The 23182-nt window shown below is 33.2% G+C and overlaps 1 protein-coding gene and 1 long non-coding RNA gene across 3 annotated transcripts; both read right to left on the reverse strand.

Annotated features, from left to right (window-relative positions):
* Positions 1-422: 422 nt before the first annotated feature.
* LOC136203668 (uncharacterized) lies at positions 423-4815 on the reverse strand. The gene is made up of 4 exons (XR_010674938.1): positions 4623-4815; positions 4494-4553; positions 4318-4407; positions 423-816 (listed from the first exon to the last, which is right to left on the reverse strand). It is a non-coding gene; the product is annotated as an uncharacterized lncRNA (long non-coding RNA).
* A 9802-nt stretch (positions 4816-14617) lies between these two features.
* Positions 14618-20464, reverse strand: LOC136203768 (THO complex subunit 6). Of its 2 annotated transcripts, none has more exons than XM_065994991.1 (13): positions 20119-20464; positions 19986-20017; positions 19795-19884; positions 19628-19704; positions 19427-19472; positions 18814-18874; positions 18668-18721; positions 18020-18100; positions 16452-16491; positions 15914-16023; positions 15566-15676; positions 15285-15401; positions 14618-14839 (listed from the first exon to the last, which is right to left on the reverse strand). In XM_065994991.1, the coding sequence occupies exons 1-13, from the start codon at positions 20311-20313 to the stop codon at positions 14816-14818; spliced, it is 1038 nt and encodes a 345-aa protein (XP_065851063.1). In that variant the 5' UTR covers positions 20314-20464; the 3' UTR covers positions 14618-14815. The 2 variants fall into 2 exon arrangements, with proteins under 2 accessions (XP_065851063.1, XP_065851062.1); XM_065994990.1 differs by having other exon boundaries at positions 14618-14967; positions 20119-20463.
* Positions 20465-23182: the final 2718 nt, after the last annotated feature.

A 23182-nucleotide genomic window follows, 5' to 3' on the forward strand; every position in this document is an offset into this window, starting at 1 on the left:
TTATCGGAATGAAGAAAGAATAATGAGAACATAAGATACAACCCAATGGAATTTCTGCAAATGAAGAGTTCATTACAAAATTCAAAATTAGAACCGAAATAAATTCAAAATAGCAAATTACGTAACACAAAAATCTAGAAACTGGAAATTGCAAACCACTTGAGGGAGGAGCGAATTCTATTGCTTCACGATGTTTACAATAGGAAACATTTCCTTAAACCTAGGACAACCAATATACCCCAATCAAACACAAACTGTTACAGCATTCCTGCAGCATGCAATTTTCAAAATACCAATACAAACTGAAATCATAGTAGTATTGGATACAATGAATTTCTCTTTTGCATACAATTCAGAAAATATATCTCTGCTATAAACACAACACATTGATATTAATTGTAATAAGGATATTCATTCTTTGAAAGGAAAAATTATCATTCAATATAAACTCAAGCAAAGACGCAAAACAAAATAAACACCTTATTCTTTTCGTGGATAACATTTTGACTTGGATCCTGATCAAAGTTTATCCGAGAACTTATCTGATACGCATTTGCTAACTAAAATCCTCGATCCGTCGGCTATTATATCAGTAAAGAAACTGAAGTTAGAGTTAAAAGAATACATTTACACCATACTCAAAAACTGAAATTGATAACATCTAGATGTTGAATCTAACATGTGACAAACAACGCGCTCCCCGCCATTCTATAAAATCTTTAATCCTATCTATTGCAAGTTCTTGTACATTCGAACTCCAGCCTCTACTATAAATATCATACCCAAATGTTTTCAAACACAACCATCTTCTTAGACCTGCACACAACAAACGAAATTGAGGTGGAGCAAACAAACTTAAACTAACCCATAAACAATTAAAGAAACAACAAAGATAATAACAAATTACCACTGAAGTTAGAAAATGATTTAACAGCATCATTGCTTCAACATGTAACAGTTTCCACAAATATAATGCGAATACAGTTTGTCAAAAAAGAAAAATATAGAACAAAGATGATATCCCATTAAACTTTATTTGCATTTATATACATGGATAAAAATATATATTCTAATTAACATGTATTGGAAGAAACAATCTGAAACTAGTTATCATAAGTTTGTCTTTTATAATAATAAAAAAAATGTTAGATTAATGTGAGCCAAATATTTTTGTTCAAAAAATTTGCATGTGTAATACTTTTTTTTTCAGCATTGAAGCAACATCCACATCTTAACAAATAAAATCTAAATAGATGAAATTTATGCATATGCACACATATAAGTATGGTCCATAATTGCAAATATTATATATATACATATGAATCGAAATTGTAGAAAATGGGAACTCCCTTTACTCCATATGAGCACAGAACCACAAATCAATGAAGCAACTGATGGAGCATGTTGGTCCAAACGGGTTATGATCATCTCTTTATCGAGCTTGGCGCTACTGAGAGAGGAAAATAAGAGATGCTATTGTTGGGGTTTAGTGTCCTATAGACAATTGTTGCAGGATACAAACTTAATGTAAATGAATTGTTCTTTATGTCATTTGTTTTAATGAGATATATGTTTTATAACTATATAAAGGCAACCCCTTTTAAGCACTAAATAAAGTCTAATAAAAGGAAATCCGTAAGTTTGTTTAAAGTGATTATAAAGTACATACAAGCATGAAGTGAGACAAAACTTTATAATAAACTATAAACTTAAAACCACCCCAAGTCAAGTGATATGTTTAGGATTGATATATCACTGTTGAGACTTGTATGTAACAATGTCTTCTGTCCGACAGAAAGCTGATCTCACAAGCTTCATATATGTAGATATCTGGACAGTTACATAGATCCGATGAAACGTCGTTCATTAGGATTGGGGATCCGTTTTGAGATAACAGGATGGGTAGATTCTTCATTGTCACCTGTTCATCTCATTGGTATTAATAGGTATAACTAATCCTCAGACTCAAAGGAATGTTAATTGGTCATCCTGAATTACTGAATGTGAGACTTTGATCATGTGGTCTCACAATCCTTAACAGAGATGACTCTGGGGTGTGAACTGCAAAGGTTGGGTGTCACAGGAGGTAATGTCAGGGTAGTTATACATTGGATTGAGCATTTATCACTCCCGATTAATGGGAGATACATCCAAGGATCGCTTGTGGAAGACTCGACTCTAAATCCTTGCAAGGTGATAGCTTAAGAGTAGAAATACAGATTTCACTTAACCTATCTATTTGAGTTGACTCGGCCTGTACAAGTAAAATGAACGTCTCGCTATATGTGACTTGACATCACCCATAGTCATAAGATTCAGTTCAAGGATGTAGTTGATAAAGGATCGAATTATACTGTAACTAATACGGAAGGGTTAACGACAGAATCAACCTGTCTTCTTAACGGACTCTGGGGGAATGATTACAGACTTGCCAATAACATACTCAGTACATCATTCCGTTATGCAAGACTTGCCAATAACATACTCAGTACATCATTCCGTTATGTAAGGATTAAATATAATTCTTGAAGAAATTAATTTAATAGTTGCATACGGCCAGAAGTAGTAAGAACCTAATGGATCACACATAAGACTTGGAACCAAAAGAGAGATGAATGTCATTAATAGATGGAAGCCCAAATGAGCCCAGTAAGGCCCATTTATATAGAGGGGGCCAAAATTTATATATAGTAAATAAGGAATTATTTTAATTCCATTAATCCTAATTTGATTAGGTTTGTGAATTAAATTAATTAAGAGATAATTAAGTTAGGAGTTTTAATTAGATTAATATACTCCTATTATTATCCAATTAGGTTATTTATTATTATCCTAAATGTATTTGATATATTATAAGATAATAATTAGGAATCCTATTCCGAATGGAATTCCTATTAAGTAACCTATTCCTATCTAACTAGGGTTTAGATACAAGTGACTATATATACCCCCTCCTTATGAGAATTTTGACCAAGCCTATCCTCTCCCCTTATTGTGATTTTCGAAACCTACATTAAGAGAGAGAAAGTGAATTCGCATCCCCTAGTTCGTGGACAAGAATTCATACGGCTTCCGTCAATTGATTAATCTCATTCATCTCCTTTTCTCTTTGATCTTGTGTTGGTTAATTAGAGGCAATCTAATTTGGTTGCATCTCATAAGGGTTGATTCCATCTTAACCTCACCGTGTTATACTTTGTGGTTGGAATCTCGGAGAAGAATTGTGGGCGCTTCTTTAACAACGGTAGATTGTTCATCGAAAGGTATTCCTTCTTATCCCTCTTTATATGAAATAACGATTAACGGATCCTATTGTTAAAAGGAAATAGGCTAAAATTTTTATATTTCCGCTGCTATAGCTTAGCCTTAATTTCCAACCGCTATCACTATGAGTAAAACCCAAAAGATAAGCAACATGAAAGGCCAATTTATGATTAAGGAAGTTACCCGTCCATTCATAATTCAGATAACATGAAAGGACCATCTAAAGAGAAGGAACCAGCATAGAGTCCATGTACAAAACCAAGTGAAACACACATAGATCTAAATTCAAAGAACACCAAATACATAAAGAACACATAAACAAAACCGGAAAAGAAGAAATTAAAAGCATATGTAGAAGTCATTAAGCAAAAATAACAAATAGAATTGCCATAACCTAATAGCGTAAAGATCTAAAAATTCTGATAGCATAAAACTAAGTTTGAAGAATCCAGGCAATAGAGCAGTGGAAGAAATAGCTCTTAAGGGCAATGCAGTTATATATAAAAATTGATGGAAATAAGAAATATGTTTTGGCCGGGGTGAAAAAAAGAAAATGTAATTAATGTTCACCCAAAATTTATGCATTAGATCCTAGAGAGACTTAAAATATAACAAACAAAAGGTGTTGAGGAGAAAATGAACTTCAATTTCGTTAGTGGCAGGGAAATATTGATTTTCACGGGTAATTAAGGATTTATAATAGTGTTAGAAGTGAAAAATCAGTAAGTTGGCGTGAAATAGTTATTAGGGAATAAAAAACTTCAAATTTTTAACCTGAACAATTAGGCATTAAAATTTCAATTTGGATAGGAAAGTAGGAGTTTATATTAGTGTTTCAATTGCAAATTAGTAAAATCATGTAAATGAGCAATCACACATTATGCTTCTGCTAGCAGAGAATGTATTCCAAAGGCTACAAAGATTAAAGAAGCATAGGTGGTCATTCTGTTCCAATAAGGAGCTGACAATAAAACAGGGATAATACAAAAGCATAAAGAAAATAACCAGAACTAATTAAAATACATTCAATGAAATTGAACTAAAGTAAATTACCTTCCAACGACATTATAAAGAGATTTGCAAATAATCCACAGAAACCGATCTGGCAAGGGCGATTTCGGATGGTAAGGTATCACTGCCCATCTGAATAAAAAATAAGAGATTTGCAAATCGTAAAAACAAAACAGAGATAAAGGAGGAGGAAAATAAAGGAAAAAGGAGAATAATACTCTGGTACAGTTGATTGAAAACCAACCCTGAAAGGGAATTTCATATTTAATTCATAAATCCTGCAAAAAGGAACAAAAATTAGGCAAAGAAAAAGGAAAATAGATTCAAACAAAAGAAATCAAAATTACCTCCTCATTGTTTAGTTTTGGAACGGCTGCGAGCTTCTCCGACCGAGCAAGAACCCTGTATTGTATGGAGGAGGAGAATGAGTTTCTGAAAATGAAAGTTTGAAAGTAGAGAATGAGAGATAAATCGAAGAAAGAGAGCAAGGAAAGAAGGGAGAAGAAGATGGCCCAGATATCGAGGTTTGTGAACTGAAAACTGTTGGTGTGCCCTAGTTCATAGGCATTGGTTCTTATAAAATGTACTTGTGTCACATTAATAAAGGCATTAATCTAGTTCATTTATATCTTGTGATATAATATGAATAGAGAATCCATTGATTGATAATCGTAAAACCGTATCCCAAGTCTATTCTATCATGGGAATGATTAGGACCACAGACTTGTATATTCGATGACTGTATGGTAGTAATTGATACTAGCCATAGCACTTGATAAGTCAGTTGTGAATATGGGTACATGTTGTATACATGTGACTGGATCGATCCGCCCGAGAAAACTACATGGTGGTTGTGTCATTAGTTTTCTTAAGTAGGTCTCTAACTGTCTTCAGACTAGATTTCATTATAATATCAATATGGGATCCGGTTCACTTTGACATACGCCTAACAGGTCTGTAACAGGATGCCAAATACGGGTATGATTGGGTGAACAGGTGAACACATTGGTATTGATAGTGAAGTGATGGAATTACCACTCACGTAATAGTGAGATGATATCACAGGCCACTTGATAAGTGAGATTGATAAGTGTGTGGCCACACCCTGATAAGTAGTTTACTTATCTGATTCATAAACATTAGAGAGGATGACAGCCGCCATGCCTCTAGTTTATAATATCGATATCAAATGGTAAAAGACGTTAAGAGATAACTACATGGTCTCTGCATCTTTAGACTGCTGAAACTCTGTCTTAGTTAGGGGCAGTAATGGTTTGCTAGAACCCACTTACTGTCTGTGAGCCATAAGCCCACTGCTAGCTAAGGACAGTCCCATAGGATCGTGCACATCGAACATCTGAGTTAGAACTTATAGAACGATATATTGGAGAGATGGAATTAATTAATTGATTGACAATGAAATGTCAAGGTAATTAATTGGTGGTTAATTAATTGATTAGTTGGAAAAAAATCTTCTGTCCCGAATTCCCTGTCCCCCATTCAATTTTTGACACGTGTCCCTTTTATCTTACTTTTTTTTTTTTTAAAGTTGTGCGCAATGCACTTACATTAAACAAAGAAAAATTACATTAAGAAGAAAGAAAAACTCTTAACCCATCCCACCCGGATGTGATTCGAACCCATGACCTCTAAGATCATAGGTAAGCTCCCAATCAACAGGCTAAGAGCTTCACTTGTTACTAACTATGGTTAGATATACTTAACTTTGGTTAAAGTGTAGTTAAAGGGACACGTGTCAAAAATTGAATGGGGGACAGGGAAGGGGACAGAGAATTCGGGACAGAAGATTTTTTTTCGTATCAATGTAATTGATTAATGGTTTTAAGTGTTGAGTATTTAATTAATTAATTAGTTTGCGGGATGTAATTAATTAATTTGTAAATTAATGAAATTGCATTCGGTGAATAATTAATTAGATTAATATGTCAATTTATTAATTAGTGTTATTCATTTAATTAGAGTAATTAAATTTAATCTAATCATAATTAATTGCATAGAATAAATATTATTGGTATTTATTTATGTAATTAGATTAGGATTGGATTAATTTTATAATTAACCAATTAACCCTAAACCAATTAGGTTTAGGAATACACTATATATAAATTAAAACACTCTAACCCTAATTAACTAATATACAATTTCGGCCACCATACATATTCACCAAAAGGATTTTTCGCCAGACACAATGCAATTGACATAGTGGGATTTTGGCAAAGTTCCTTTCCTCTTCAGTTCTTTTTCGTTCTTCGGCTAGCGCCGGTTTTAGCTCGATGGCTGTTTGTGCACCTGACTACGGAGATCTTACTACTTTGTGGATTCTTCAGCCGTCTCTAGAAGAGACAGTCCGGGTAAGTTTTTATCCTTGAACGGATCCAAAAAGGTTTTATTCAATCAATGGTTAACGGACAAAGATCAAACTAAAAGGGATTAGAAATAAATTTTAAACCGTAATTCCACTGCACTACAGTTGTGTGCAGGGGCTGAAAGTTATTGGTGAATGAAAGGGTAACACGGTCAATATAGAGTCTAAGGGTAAGATTGGAAAAATTTGGCCAAAATTTCCTAATTTTACTGTTCCCAAGCCTTCACTTTTATATGTATAATATAATTATTCATATAGTTTGTTTATTAAAAAACTTATTCTTTTTGTTTCTTAATTATTATATTAAGACTCACATGTTTTGATTATTCTCATATTTAATAATTATTATATTAAGACTCACATGTTTTGATTATTCTTTTTGAGTAAGACCTCTCATACTTCAAAGTTCAAGAATATTCTAATTATATCTCTATCATTGGTTAATATTTTTTTTTTATAACATTTCTTTAATAAATCATTTACAATTTTATAAAACTTGATGAAATAAGTAAATACTTTTAAAACTTAAAAAACTAAGAAAACTAATTACTAAAAATTTGAATTTTTTAAGTTTTATATAAATACTGAAAGTATTAAATAGGGTAGATATTGAAAGTATTAAATATTATAGTTGTTTTATAAATAGTAAAAGGAGGGTGATAAATAGGGATGGTAACGGGTAGGGTACCCGCGGGTAATGCTAATCCCAAACCCTTACCCTTTTATTTTTTAACTACCCATACCCGTCCCATTACCCTAACGGGTATAGTTTTTGCATACCATACCCGTCTCATTTAATTTGCGGGTACCCTTATCCGTTAAGAATCAATAAATAAAATAAAAATATTACAAATTTAACAGAGTATAAATTTAATAAATCATTTGTCTAAAAATTGAACAAATTGAACCTTAATTAATAAGAATAAAGTAGTTTAGTGGTATCACTCAATGGTTGAAAAACAAAAGATTGCAGTTCAAATCTCACGTCTTACATCTAAAAAACAATGATATTTATCAATATATAAAAAATTATGGCGGGTAACGGGTACCGGGTACCCTAAGGGGTATTCCCATACCCGTCCCATTACCCTAACGGGTAATGGTTTTGATCCCATACCCGTCCCACACCCTTTTATACAGGGTACGTACGGGTAGTCCCATTAGGGTCGGGTAGTGCCGAGTACCCACGGGTATAGTACCTGTATCCATCCCTAGTGATAAATGATCCGGAAGTGAATCTGTTGTTCTCAATTTGGTATCCTCGTCACATATAAAAAAATCAATAATTTTATATGTGGGTTTTTTAGACCCAGATAATATTTTATTTTAAATAAATATTAATTTTTATGTGAGAGATACATAAAAGATACTAAATCAGCAGATTTCTCTCAAATGATGCAACAGTCATAAATAAAAAGTATAATTGGACCATATTACACCTCACCGGTAGGATCTTTGAAAAGAAAGAGTACAAAAGCTCTAAAAAGGTAAAGGAAGGTACAAAGGAGAAAGAATTCAAAAGTTACCTTTTTATAAGCAAAAGATGAGGTAGATTAAAACCATGAGAAATTGGGCGGATCTATTCTCAAATGCGTCGTTTCAATTCCAAAAATCATCATTCCCAAAACACACGCCACCTTTATATACATACTCATCATGAGGTCTTAGGAGGGGATTTTTTTATAAAAATATATCCAATCAAGGACCAACACGAGTCACCCAGGCTCAACCATCACTCCCCACGTGCAGGCCACGCGTGCCATTCACAATCGCCTACAAGGGTCATGCTAGTCTTTTCCATTAGGTCACCACTTGAGGGCACATTAATTACATTCTCAATCTTGTTTCTACTTTCTCTTTCTAGATTATATATACTGACTTTAGAGTTGGAATTTCTACTCGGATTCATCCCCAATGCAGGTACCATATGAAAGTGTCACCTTACTAGACACATATGATCAATATCTTTAACCTAATTACCATATAATTTAACTCTATTCATATTAGTTACGGACATATAATATATTTGATCCGAATATATTTTCAAATTCCAATGATTATTCTTGCTATTTATTAAGAAATTAAATCTAAAAATTGGTGTTAAATTTAATTTGAGGATAAAAAACAGTTATTCTTATATATCATTCTTACTTTATTTTCATTTTTTTTATATTTAAACTAAACGTCTGAAAACAATTTTTGTTAGAAATAAATTTGAGATTCGTGAAATAGTTATAACGCCAAGTAGTATAGTGTACCGTTTTTTAAAAATAATATAGAATCAAAGTAACTCTCATTCTCTCTAACACTAAGGTGTCATTTGGTTTATGGAATGTAATAGAATAAAATAGAATAGATATTATTTAAAATTAAATTACAGAAATATAAAACATTTTTCAAATTTTAAAAATTAATTCTTTAGAGACCCGTTCTGATTAAAAGTATTTTTTAATAAAAAATTATTATACTTTTTGATTTTTAGATATTTAAATTGTATTGTTAATATATTTTAAATGTAGCTATGATTAATTATTAAAAATATTTTTTCTAATTCATTGATTATTAATTCATGATAGAGAATCAAATAGTATTTTAAATTTATATATCATTTGTTGCATATAATTATATGACTGTAGTCTGTTTGCAAATATTGTGTAACCACATACATACATGTAATTTGAAAAATTGTTTTTGTTGTGAGTTGTATGTTCCTCAAATAAATGGATCGAAGTTGGTTTTTTATCCCTAAAAGATTTAGTGCATGACCTAATCTTTCTCTTTTTTCTGTGTCATGATAGTTATGGTCGGCACTATCAGGACCCCAAAAGATTCAGTATCATTTTGTTAGAGATTTAGTTGCATGTAAAGAAGTCTGTATAAATTAAAATATGGCTCGACTCATGACATGGTTGCTGACCTTCTAACGAAACCTGCTAAGAGAAATGTCCAACATGATTAGTTCCCTTGATGTAGGAGGTCACAAGTTGACTCATGAGTAGAAAGTTCTAGCTGTTATTCGCCCATTGCCAAATAGTTGGGAGCATATAAAGATGCAACTGACTCATTCCACATCGGTTAAAACATTTGAGGATATAAATCGCCACCTCGAGCTAGAAGAGGGTTGTTTAGCTGATGTTAGAGTGAATTCTAGAGCACATTATGTCGTTTCTCATCCCAAAGGTAATGTCCCCAAAGCTCAAGGAAGGAAACGTAAGTGTTTCTATGACAAGGGCAAAGAGCAAGCTACAGACCCCTAAGTTTCGTTGAAATCTCATTTATGTTTCATTATTGATGAATTAATTTTTCTTTTCAACAATAACAACTTGAAGTTGTGTTTGCTAGATCCTTTAATGGATCTGGTTATTTTACAAATGGTTTAATTGTCATGGATGTTGAGTTAAGTACTTATAATAATTTCATTTCCCTTAATATTGTTTCTTCTTTTCCTTCTATTGATGAAGATGCATTATTATGGCATACTCGTTTGAATCACATAGGCCAAGATCGTATGCAGGGTCGTCTTAAACATTTTCGGGATCCTATGCTAAATGAAAAAATAATTGGGCCATATTCAGTACAAAATTAATACTTTCATATAAGGCCTAATACACAAATAACCCCCTGAACTTGTCCAAATATTGCAACTGCCCCCCCCCCCCCCCGAACTTTCAATTGTAAGAAATTACCCCTCAAGCTTGTCCAATTGTAAAACATAACCCCTCAAACTTGTCCTATTGTAAAACATAACCTCAAATTGCTGACATGGACTGTAATTGAAGAAACACGTGAAATACAAAAGCTGCAACGCTCGTGGAGTGTGATAATCAGATCTTTGGCGTGATACGAATCCGGGAAAACGTTTTTACGGTTGCTTCAAGTACAGGGTAAAAAAATTCTCAATTTGGGGTTATGTTTTACAATTAGACAAGTTTAAGGGGTAAGTTGTTACAATTGAAAGTTGGAGGGGGCAGTTGCAACATTTGGACAAGTTTAAGGGGTTATTTGTGTATAAGGCCTTCATATAATAATAATGTTTCTACAAAATGAAACACCAAAATACTTTTAACTTGATTTTTAACGTAATAAATATAATAAAAATAATTAAATTAGATATTGTATAATAATAATAAAAAAAATAAAAATTGGGCCCCTTAAGACTCTTAGAGCGTTAGTTTTCTGGATAAGTTAACATTGACTTAATTTTTTACATAATAATTAATAACAATAATTTATTTAGATTTGTATAATAAAAAAAATTGGGCCCCTTAAATTTGAGGCCCTGTACGGGAGAGCTCCTTGTACACCATTCTCCTACTCCCCTAATTGTATAAATCGATTAGCTAAAGAAGGCATTTTAGGTAGTTTGAACCACGTCAAATTACCACCATGTGAGACTTGCCTTTAGAAATTGTCAAGAAAACTGTCCGCAAAGGCTACTAGAGTCGACTACCCTTTACAATTAATCCATTCAGATGTTTGTGGTCCAATGAATGTGAGGGAAAAGTACGGGACATAATATTTCATCACTTTTATTGACGACTATACTAGATATGGTCACGTTTATCTCATGTCTTACAAATTTGAGGCATTAAGCTCTTTCATATGAATCCAATGCTTTATGTGGTGAAAAAGGAATTGAGCATGAGTTGACAATTCAATACATTCCGCAACAAAATGGTGTTGTCGAGAGGAGGAATAGAACTCTTCTCGATATGGTTAGGTCAATGATTGCTGAGGCCAACTTACCCATTTCATTTTAGGGAGATGCATTGCTCACGACAACCTACGTCCTACACCGAGTTCCCTCCAAATCTGTAACTTCCACTCCATATGAACTGTGGACCGATCATAAGCCTGTTTTAAACTATTTAAAACCTTGGGATTGCACCGCTTTCGCCCATGACACATCGAGCAAGTTTGGAAACTAGGCCCGAGGGGTAAGAAATGTATCTTTGTAAGATACACAAAACTATCAAAAGGATATGTTATAGTGGGAGAAAACGAAGATGAAAGAGTCACAGAATTTGAATCACGAGATGTCATCTTTCTAGTAAACGAGTTTCCAAAATTAGGCGATGTCGACCAATATAGCACTCATTATGAGGAATTAGAGCCTAACGGACCTCTCGATTCGAGTGGGAGAATTTCCGAGGAACCTAATAATGTTCAAATCACTTAGGAATTCGAGGAACAAGATCATGTCAATGTACTCAAAACGTTATGAATACTCTAGATCTCGATGAAAGTGTGAGTGTTATTCCCCATTATTATGACAATATGAAACTTTGTCCCAGTGGGAACATACCGAATTATGATGAATACATGAAATTAGTCTATTAGGACTTGAAACCGCATTGTACTAAATGATAAAAAGTTGACCGTCGACGATTCAGTGTTGAAGGCTCATCTCTTTTAGTAACTCATTGTGATGATGCGGAACCGAAGAATATTCAACAAGCTCTCTCATGTCCCGAAAAGGACAAATGGATTAAAGCAATAGAAGAAGAAATGACTTCCATGCAAGTCAACCATGTTTGGCAATTAGTTGACTTACCCAAAGGTAGAAGGGCAATTGGCAACAAATGGGTTCTTAAGATTAAGCTAAAGACTGATGGCAATATCGACAGGTACATGCTCGCTTAGTCGCCAAGGGTTATACACAACATGAAGAAATAGACTTTGAGGAGACATTTTCTCATGTTGTGAGATTTACTTCCATAAGGCTCATACTCGCAATTGTGGCAGGTTTAGACCTGAAGCTACATCAAATGGATGTTAAGACTACTTTTCTCAATGGAGAATTAGAAGAAGAAACTTACATGCAACAACATGTAGGTTTCATTCAAGAAGGCTGCGAACAAAAGATTTGCAAATTGATCAAATCGATCTATGGCGTCAAATAGTCTTCAAGACAATGGTACCTTCGTTTTCATAATGAGATGACATCGAGTGACTTCAATAAAATTGAAAAAGACCACTGTGTCTATACCAAGTGCTCCGGAAATAAGTTTGTCATTCTATCATTATATGTTGACGATATCCTAATTGCATGTAATGATATGACTTTTGTAAATCAACCCAAAAGTTGGTTAAGTTCAAGTTTTGAGATGAAAGATATGGGATGAAAGATATGGGAGAAGCATCATATATACTCAGGGTCAAGATCACAAGGGATCGCTCTAAGAAGCTGTTAGCCTTGTCTCAGGAGATTTACATCAACAAAGTTCTTGAGCAATTCAATATGCGAGACTGTAAACCCATAGATAGCCCAATGAGCAAAGATCATGTTCTAAACTCAAAGATGTGCCTAAAAACACAACAAGAAATCTAGAAAATGGAAAACACTCCTTACGCAAATGCGGTTGGTAGCCTTATGTATGCAACGTTATGCACTAGGCTTGATATCTGTCATTCTGTCCGGATAGGAACTAGAACATTGGAGTGCTTCCAAACTTTACAGAAGCAAGAAAAATCGGCAACATCATACAGAACTAATGGCATTTGGGATGATAATGGTGATTTGTCTTTTCTTTTCAGAAGCAAGAAAAATCGGTAGGTTCACCATCTTTATCACATCCCAATCACCCCTCACTGTGACCGATGCCTTTGTATTCAAGATAAACAGATCACTATGATTAATGCTTTTGTATTCAACCTTCACAAAAATTAAGTCATTTTAGAGAAATAATGAAAGAAAAGCTTCGCAAAGAGAGAATCTCTGAAGTCTGCAAAGAAAAAGACACTTGAAAATGATGATTTTTACTTTGCAAAATGAGTTTGTGTCACATTTTGTGAAGTCTGCGAAGAGAAAATCACCTGGAAAATGATGATTTTGAAAGCGATTCTGCGAAGCCTGCGAAGAGAAAAACAATCTGGAAAAGGATGATTTTGTTTCGCAAGCTTTCACAGATTTGCTTTCTGCGAAGCAAAATCATAATTTTCTAGGTGATTTTCTCTTCGCAGACTTTGCTAAATGTGATGCAAACTCATTTTGCAAAGTAATTTTTTTGAAAAGGATGAAGATGAAACAATAGATACTTAACTTATTTCCGCTTTTTGCCATTGAAATCGATAATAAACATATGATAAACGCAGAAGAACATCGAATAACGATGCCTTTGATTCGCACAAGAAGAAAGAAACCAAAAGACGAACATGAAACAGGAAGATGATGATACATACATTCACAAAAACAGAGAGACATAGAGGAAGAATAGACAGGATAGTAAAGAATTTCTTTTCACACAATATAAAGGAAATGGAAGATGGAAAGATAGACATCAAAGGGAGATGAAACCAATAGAAGAAAGGGGGGGAAGATGAAAGGTTTTGAGTATTTTGAGAAAGTCGCAAATAAATAATCTAAAAAGGTAATGGATTAGGTAATTGGTCTAAATATGTAAATGAACCTCCCATTTGTAATTTTTCCAAATAAAAAAAGCAATTGAATCTCTAAAAAAAAGTCAAATTTTTGTTAGAATTAATAATAATAACAATAGAAATAAAGAATCTGATTTATCATATAAAAAATATTAAAGTTCAAAATCTCAGCTTCACTTCAGATCCTTTTTAGCTTTCAATTTTAACCCCAGCTCATAAAATTTATAAATTTACAAATTTTGTGTTTCTTTTATCTGCAAAATTAAGAGATCCATTGTTCGAGGATTAGATAATCCAATAAATTGGAGAATAAAAAACCATGTCCAAATCAGAATAGAAAGGGCTTAAAGAAAATATTCAGTGCCCGTTTTTTCAATTTTCCGAAACTATTTTTTGCCTTTTAAAAGTGTTTGGTAAAATTCTGAAACAACTGCTTTTTGCAGAAAAAATAACTAATAAACAGCTAATAGGAACAAGTAAACCAAAAGACCCTTAGACAAATATTGAGGCCAAATTATAATTTTGCCAAAGTAAATCAATATCATACCATTTGAGAAAGTAATTGAAATTGGCTACTCACAACAACAAAAATTAATAATTGTAACCAATATTCCTTATTAATTAAGGTCTAAGAAATTGACAAATAAATAAATGCATATACCTACCAAATGATAACTGTAAAGTCAAGCGAAAAGTGTTCTCCAAACGTTTCAAACTTTTCCTTCAATGCAAGCAAATCACACGATATGCAAGATCCTGCAACTAAATAGGCGCTTACTTGCTGATGTTATAAGCCACCTGAAATTAACCAGAATTGCAGCAGATCAACGTAATCTCTATAGATGTTTGCAGTGAAATGTGCAATAGTGGCTTCCAAACTGAGAGATAATATCTACAAGACCTCCATAACCACCAACTGCAACTACCTGAATAATGGAACACAGACACCTAATTAACAAAAGAGACTCAAGAGAAACTATTTCAGGTAGAGAGCAAAAATCTGAAAAACCATTTCTATCTCAAAATTATCAGTCTCTATGCCGGTTTTTCATTACTCAAAGATAAGTTCGATTTTTGCACAAAAAAAAAAATTTAACATCCAACTTTACCGGATGCAACACAATCAAGACTATCTGGGACTAAACAGAAACTAACTCAAGACCATGTACCAGTTTCCCACCACAACCAAAGAAAGAAGCAACAAGTTGAAACACTGTGAAACCAGAGCTTAATAGAAATATACCCCTGATGTGTGCATAGAGGCGGAAAAAGATGACTGAGCAGCACATGGTATTTGTGAAAGAATTCTGCCATTTATGTCAAAACGGCTGAGTAGAGGCTCCGCTCCAACAGCTAAAATCTGGCAAAGCATGAGAAAAATGGTAGTGCATCAAGTTGTTTAAATGATGAGAAAAATTGAAACTAATAAAAGAAGTATTGGAGTCTGATGCTTCACCAAAGAAATCGTGAACTTCAGAGACCGACCTGCTTAATCTACTGTTGGGGAGGCTAAAAAGGACTTACTTGGTTGTCATCAAATACAACATCCTGAATAGCTGCAGTAGCAGATGTCCTTGAAACACATTCAGAAGCTGGAAGATTCCAGACTGATAGCCCCCGACCATTGCTGCAAGCCTATGGATCAACAATTCAGTCAAATAAAGTCACACAAAACAGGAAACGTGAAATCTAAATGAATCATTATTTGTCACACGAATCGCTGTCAACTTCAACATGCCGCTACATATTTTTCTGACGCATTTCGAATTACATTGAACTCGGTCTCACACACTACTCAACTCAGCGTGTCAAATAATCAATATCATACAAAAAGGAAAGATACAATCACAGTTTGCCTGCATGAATTCTTACCAACCAGCTTTCACTTGTATCAAGAGCAATGCAGCTAACACATCTGGAACCTTTTGGTGTATTCTCCTTCTCTGGGCCCATAACTTGGACACACTTTCCACTCTTACAATCTGAGGAGAATAAACATTATCAATTTATGCAGCACAATTGCTAACAAACAAGTAATAAAAAAACTACAGCATATGAATAAAACTCAAAGTAAGTACAGTTTTCTATGTGGTCACATTTTTACATTGACAGTAGAATCAGAATGGGACAACAGTGGCAACAAAATAATCTCAGATTTCATTTCAAATGACCTACCGGACATCTGTCTTCTTATATAAGAAACAAACAGTGGTTTTTTATGCTATCATAATCTAAAATTATCTGCTTCATAAGAGAGAGAAGGGACATAGTTTGATTCTAGAAAGATTTTCTCTTCCCCTAAAAGTAAAATTACAGAAAACACTTGGGAAATGAGAGGAGAGTAACCATCAAGAATATATATTTGTGTCAACTTTGTGGCTCGAATATTAAATCAGAGGCTGGAATTTACCCCATATTCTTGCAGTCCCATCTTCTGAACCAGTAATTATCTGAAATCAAAACAACAAAACAAAACTGAGAGGGTTGTAAATCATTCTCTCTAATTTGATACACAAAGCTAGCATTATTGTGAATAGTTCTAGCAACAAATTAGAAGATGAAAAGCCAAAAAAAACCTCAATTGTATATCTGCAGAAACTTCAGGAAATTCCATAGCATCAAATCATGAATTGTAGTGAACAAAATTGTTTACAAGAAAATTAATTTTATATCTAAATTAGTATGATCTCGTGACATTACTGGAAAAAATCAAGGAACCATGAAATGATTGAATAACAAATGAGAGAAGAGAAATGAACTAGCGTTTCATATTATCATTTCTCACAGAAAAGTCCAATCAACTCCTTACCCAACAGGAGATTAGGAAAATGTATCATTTCATGAAGCCCAAAAGTTCAGGGTTTTCTGTAACCAGCAAGTTAGTATTAATCACCAGAAAAATTTGCTATGATGATCCTAACTTCTTGATTACAGGGACTTATATTTGCAATGGAAACCACTTTATAGGACCTATCATAGTTATTAAAGGCACATGACACACTTAAGGCGCTAGGAGTCGTGGAGCCTTGGCGCATGGCGATGGCGCGCGCCATAGCGAGACAAGGCGCACTTACAAACACAAAAAAACTATAAAAACTATAAAACTAACATAAAAATGCAATGAATACTAAGTCATGACAATATTCTTAAGTATAAATAAATTTTAAAATGCAAAATAAACCCCATATTAGAAAGCTAAAGTTGAATACTAAGTCCTAAGTTCTACTTCTCATCAAAACTCTCCAAATTCATCACTCCTCATCATCACTATCACACTCCTCATCTAAAGCATCGTCAAACTCTTGATCATGAAACTGATCCTCTTCATCCTCATAAAAAAAATCAGTTTCTTCTTCCTCCTCATCTCGATTCCTCCTCATCTCGAACAACTACAGGAGCATTTCCTCGAACACTAGAAGAAGATGATACTTTAGCCCTTTTTCCTACTCTAGTGTTATATGCACTTTCTGTTTGAATTCGTTTTCTGTGTTTCTGTTGTACTATACTTCTTTCACTTCTAATAAGACTCTATCTCTGGCTCTTCCTTCTGATTAATGTAAACATGTACTGTATAATATCTTCCTCTTTTAATATTTGTATTTTTTTCTTATTTGGGACCCTCAGATCAGATCACAATTTATACAACACGTGTATAATATATTATAACGGTAAAAGAAACCCTAAAACTGCCCCTACGTCACCAAGGCGCGCCTTTGGCAATTGCTATGGGACCTATGGATGATCTCCTTGCTTTACGTTATTCCTTTGCCTAGAATTTTTCTCCTTTTTTATCCATAATAAGCTCACCACCTCAAGAATTTTCCTTTTTCACTACCAAAACATTTTTCTTGCCAGATCGACATTCTTCCCAAAATAATAAGATGAGAACCCATAAATTTTTGAGAGGAAAACACTAAATTGACATTATTTAAACAAAATATAAAACATAATATTTATAAATGAAAAAGAAGGTATTACCTGATTCATAGAATTACGAGCAACTATGCAATGCAAGTAGTCCAAGTGTCCCTTGAAAACCATTTTGATCTTACAAGTCTCCTGCAAAGCTCCATAAGTAATGCTGAAATTAGAACTTGTTTGAGAATAAACGGAAATAATGTGAAGCCGTCTAAACAGCAATAAAAGTGCAAACACCTTGATTGATAGCAAAACTTAATAAAATGACTAACTGTTATGGGTTAGGATCTCATCACAGGTCTATTCACAGGAAAATCCTCTTGATTTCCCTTGTTTTTCCTGTTCTGTGAGGGGCCTATCTTTGGGACTCAATGGTGATTTGTAGGAGATTACCCTAACTCCCTAATTCTGACTTCTCATGAAGATTAACTTTCTTTTATTGAAACTTTGTTGACATGAAGACATCAACAGGAAAGAGTTCTTACTTAGTTAGGAAAACTACTAACATATCTTTTCCTAAAATAAAATACTACTGCCTCACTAATAGATAGGAAAGTAAATGTTAACATCTAAGTATATAAGATAATACTTCCTAAACAAATAATAATAAAACGTTTCTGTCTAAATAATTGGAAAATCATCGCTGAACTTGATCTCTTTCGACGGTGTTTCATAACAATGGCTTACTCATCTTGAAGAAATACATACCACATCCCAACAATATGCACAAGAATCGCCAGCAGCTGAGAAAATGCATCCTCCCTAATTTACAAGGAATTAGGTGAAAACATGAAGATAATCCACTAACTAATCTACGTGCAATCAGATCAAAGACAGATAGGAGAATGTCGAACCTGAGTATCCACAGCAATTGCATTGTTTTCAGGGATTGGGGATAGAGCACCCCAAGGACCTCTAAAATTAAGCATAAAAAATATACGAGTATTAGAACATTTATGTAAGGAACAACATCTTCCACCTCCTACATATTATAGTTATAAGTTAAGCATTGACAAAGTATAGTTTGCAGTATTTACCAATCATTAAGTTTACAGCAAGTAGCATATATCACAATGAGTAATTCAGCTAAGACAAAAAATAATAATTTAAGCTACTTAGAACAAATCCAGTTTATAGCAAATAATAATGATTACTCTGTCGATAAAGTCACACTAGTCCTTGTCCACAACTATATATGTAGAGTTTGCACTGCCTCACAATAAGTAACTTGCCATGTCTTCAGACAGACATTTGATCTAAGATAAGAACAACCATTATATCAGCTCTTAAAATACAGCACTATTTGATGATGTAGTTCGTCACTTTAAAAGGTAGAAAAAAGATATTGTTGATCAAAATTAAAAGCTGCAGGAGCTGATTATGTTGGCTATAAACAACAAAGGAGTTAATGAGTAAAAAACAAAATAACCTGCATAACAGCAGATTTAATGATTTGAGATCACTCACTTATGCTGGGGATTTACCAAATCAAGTACTGGTTCCATGTGGTTTCCTGTAAGAGCAAAAGAAATGATAAGTAGAGATAAAGTCATCAAGCAAAAACATAAAGGAAAATGCTCACCTAATTAAAAACAACTTAGAAGTGGCAATTTGAAATTTGGTCAAACTTCATCTTAGTGAAAAGGTACTATTTTTTATACATATTACCTTTCGATGAAGTAAGATTTCCTAGTTGGGTAAATTCGTTCCAATTCCATCCTCGAACCCGACCGTCGTCGCCACAACTGTAAAGAAAAGCACAATAAGATACACATAATTGACAACTGAAAAGGTAGCGGACAAACAAGCAAATGATAGAAAGTAGTAAACAGAACCTCAATAGTAAAGCATCATCACCATTGCCATAGAATTTAACATCATAAGCCGGTCCATCGTGCCCTTGAAGAAATACATTGGGTTCAACCCTAAGCAAATACCATTCTAAGTCAGCAAAATTGATTGTACCCAATCGGATACTTAAAAAAAAACTAACAACTAACATAGCTCGGTCGGCCGCCGCACTTACTGACGAGCTTTCGCATTGTTGAACCCCAACGGCTGTATATAAATAAATAAAAAAAACATTGAAAAAAGCACGTAATACTATTTCCTGTATTGATTGTATTGAACTAATTGAGTTAATAGAAAAAGAGAAGTACAAGCTTGGAAATGCAAGAGGAGATGGAATAAGAAGCTATTGATCCATCGCTGGAGGCGACGACGATGTTGTCAGGAGTAGGGTTTAAAGAGGGAGGCCATGCAGTTCTAAAAACGGTGAGAGCTCGGATTTCTCGCTCTTTCAATATGCCTTCCCTGTAAGCATCCTCGTCCCAATTCGTTGCGTCTCCACACATTGATTGTGATTCTTGTTTTCTGTTTTGAAGTTATGGATTTGAACTCAACCGCGCCTTCACTGTGGTTCAGTCCCTCCTCCCATCCCAGGCACTAGCAGACCTGAAACCAGAAATTGATTGGAGCAACTAAACGTTGTCGTTTGATCTAGCAAGAGATTGGAAAAAATGACAACCGATAGGTAGCAACGGTCTTTTGTTTTTTTTTTTCTTTGAAAACGATAATATGCATTAATGAGTCTCAATCCGTTAGAATTGTAAATTTACAGGCGAAACAAAACTCGGAATAGATTGATAAACCGGAGATAGAACCCAACAGGAGAAAATTATATAAAAGTATAGGTCAACTCATTAGCTTGTTTCGGGATAAACTTAACTTAGTAAGTCGTTTTGACGGAGAATGAGAAGCTCTTTACAACGCATAATAATATCCCCAAACTCGGAACAATCTTCGGAATCGGAATTAATCGCATCAGCCACTCCTTTCACATCTATATGACCCACATTACAGCCTGAAAGAGAGCTAGACGCTCGCATTCCTTAACTAATGGTAGCCCATAAAAAATCTAAGTATACCATCCTAAAAGGGCTTGCAATTAATTAAAAATAAGTGTAATGTCCTAACAATAATGGTTATATAATTAATTAAAATTAATTATATTAAATTAGAACTTAATTAAAGTAGTACTAAAATAAATGTTATAATTAATATAATTAAATTTGGTAATAAATATAATAAAGAGTAACTATAATATATGTTAGTTAGTTCCCATGGTTATTGGATAAAAAAAAAACTAACCCAATCTAATCCGTTGATTGATTGTAAATAACTCGTCCAATCTATGAATACTTCGCAAAAATAGATTAGGTTGGTTTTGATTTGGATTGGTTATTAACAACCAATTCATTGATTAATTTCACATTATCCTATACCTATTATTATTATTTTTTATTAAATTAAATACTTAAATTTATTTTATTCAATTTAAATAAAATCTAATTTTTTTAATATACCAAATTTTAATAATTCACTAATTAAATGTCAATAATAAAGTTATCAAAATAGATAAATGGATTGACCCAACCCATTTAATAAAATGGTTGATCTAACCCTTCTGTTTAATCCAGTTAAATAAATATAATAAAAACTTAGAAAAAAAACATAAAAACAAACAAAACATTAAAAAAATGTGAAAATGTGAATAAAGACATAACGAATGGTACAAAGGATGATTCTCAACGGTTACAGTGTGTTGGTACCCCGTGCCTTTTTCCACTGTCTCTAAACTCAAGTTCTTACAATTTTTTACATTAAAGATATATCTTCGAGGCATGTAGCTTGTTATCTAATGTGTCGTTTGTTCTTGTTCTTGGTCAGGATGGGAGACAAGGAAAAAGTTCAGCTCCAAACAGGAAAAAGATTCTGGAATTCTAGAAAATATTGGAGTTCCAAAAATCTGAAATTCGAGAAATCTTGAAAATTCTATAAATCTAAAATTTCAGAAAATACTAAGAAATACCGAAATTCTAGAAAATACTAGAATTTCAAAAATCTGGAATTCCAGAAAATATTGAAATTCCAAAAATCTGAAATTCTAACAAATGTTGAAATTCCAGAAAATATTGAAATTCTAAAAACATGGAATTCCATGAAATACTAGAATTTCATTCTAGAATTCTAGAAAATACTGGAATTTTATAAATCTGAAATTCCAGAAAATACTAGAATTTCAGAAATCTGAAATTCTAGAAAAGACTGAAATTCCATAAATCGTGAATTCTAGAAAATACTAAAATTTTAGAAATATGGAATCCCAAAAAATACTGAATTTTCAGAAATCTGGAATTCTAGAAAACAGTAGAATTCCATAAATCTATTGAAGAATATAACAAGTTGACTCACAAATCGACTGGGTGGAAATTAAGAATTGATCGATTGAGTGAAAATTAAGAATCGATCGATCAAGTGGAATTTTTTGAGTGAGGGCGTAACGTAGGATATGTATGTGAAGGTTTTGGTCTTTTTAGGTTTGATGATTGTAAAAATTAGGGAAAATAGTTTGAAGTGGTCGAGTTCTATGTTTCACAAATATTGAGCTTTTTTAGTGGATTCGTTAATTAACTAGTTAAATAATTGTATCTATATATTAAAATTGTATTGGTTTGGTTATAACCAATCCAATAGAATAAATAGACCAGTAAACTGATTATTTTGGTTTTGGATTTCATTGGATTGGATAAAATGTTGAACATCCTTAGGAGATGGAGAAAAAAATATGATTCTTTATATTTATGCGTCGTCAATACTCTTTATATCTCTACTATTTGGTTTTTACAAAGTCAATAAATAGTATTCCAAACGATTATGAAAGGATAGTCGATTAATGACTGAAACTTAGTATTCCAGTGAAGTTATTTGGATTTTCAGGTAAGTGATAGTTGATATATATTTGTCTCATTAGTTGTTTGTTATGTATGATAGTTAAGTGATTAATTTTATAAATGACTGCGTGAGTGATATTGATGTATATGCATCAATTGATTGTGTTAAGGATATTGAGAAAGATTGATGTTGATATGTTTTGGATAAGAATTGTAAGTATGATTGAGTAATATGATAATTGGCATATGTGTCGTGATTTGAACTTTTTATTTGGAGGTTGTCGATTGTTGTGGAAGCAAATGTTATACATACATGCCAGGGAAATAATAATAAAAGACTACTTCGGATAGGTTATATCTAGTGGGAGAAATTATACGCTATGCCTGGCACACCACATCAAAATCTGATATGGTGTGTCATAGCCAATAAAAAATAGACAACTGTTACAAAATTGAAATTTAATTAAAATATAAATTAACACTCATCTAA

This window comes from Euphorbia lathyris, chromosome 8 (assembly GCF_963576675.1).
Source record: "Euphorbia lathyris chromosome 8, ddEupLath1.1, whole genome shotgun sequence".
NCBI classification, from domain to species: Eukaryota; Viridiplantae; Streptophyta; class Magnoliopsida; order Malpighiales; family Euphorbiaceae; genus Euphorbia; species Euphorbia lathyris.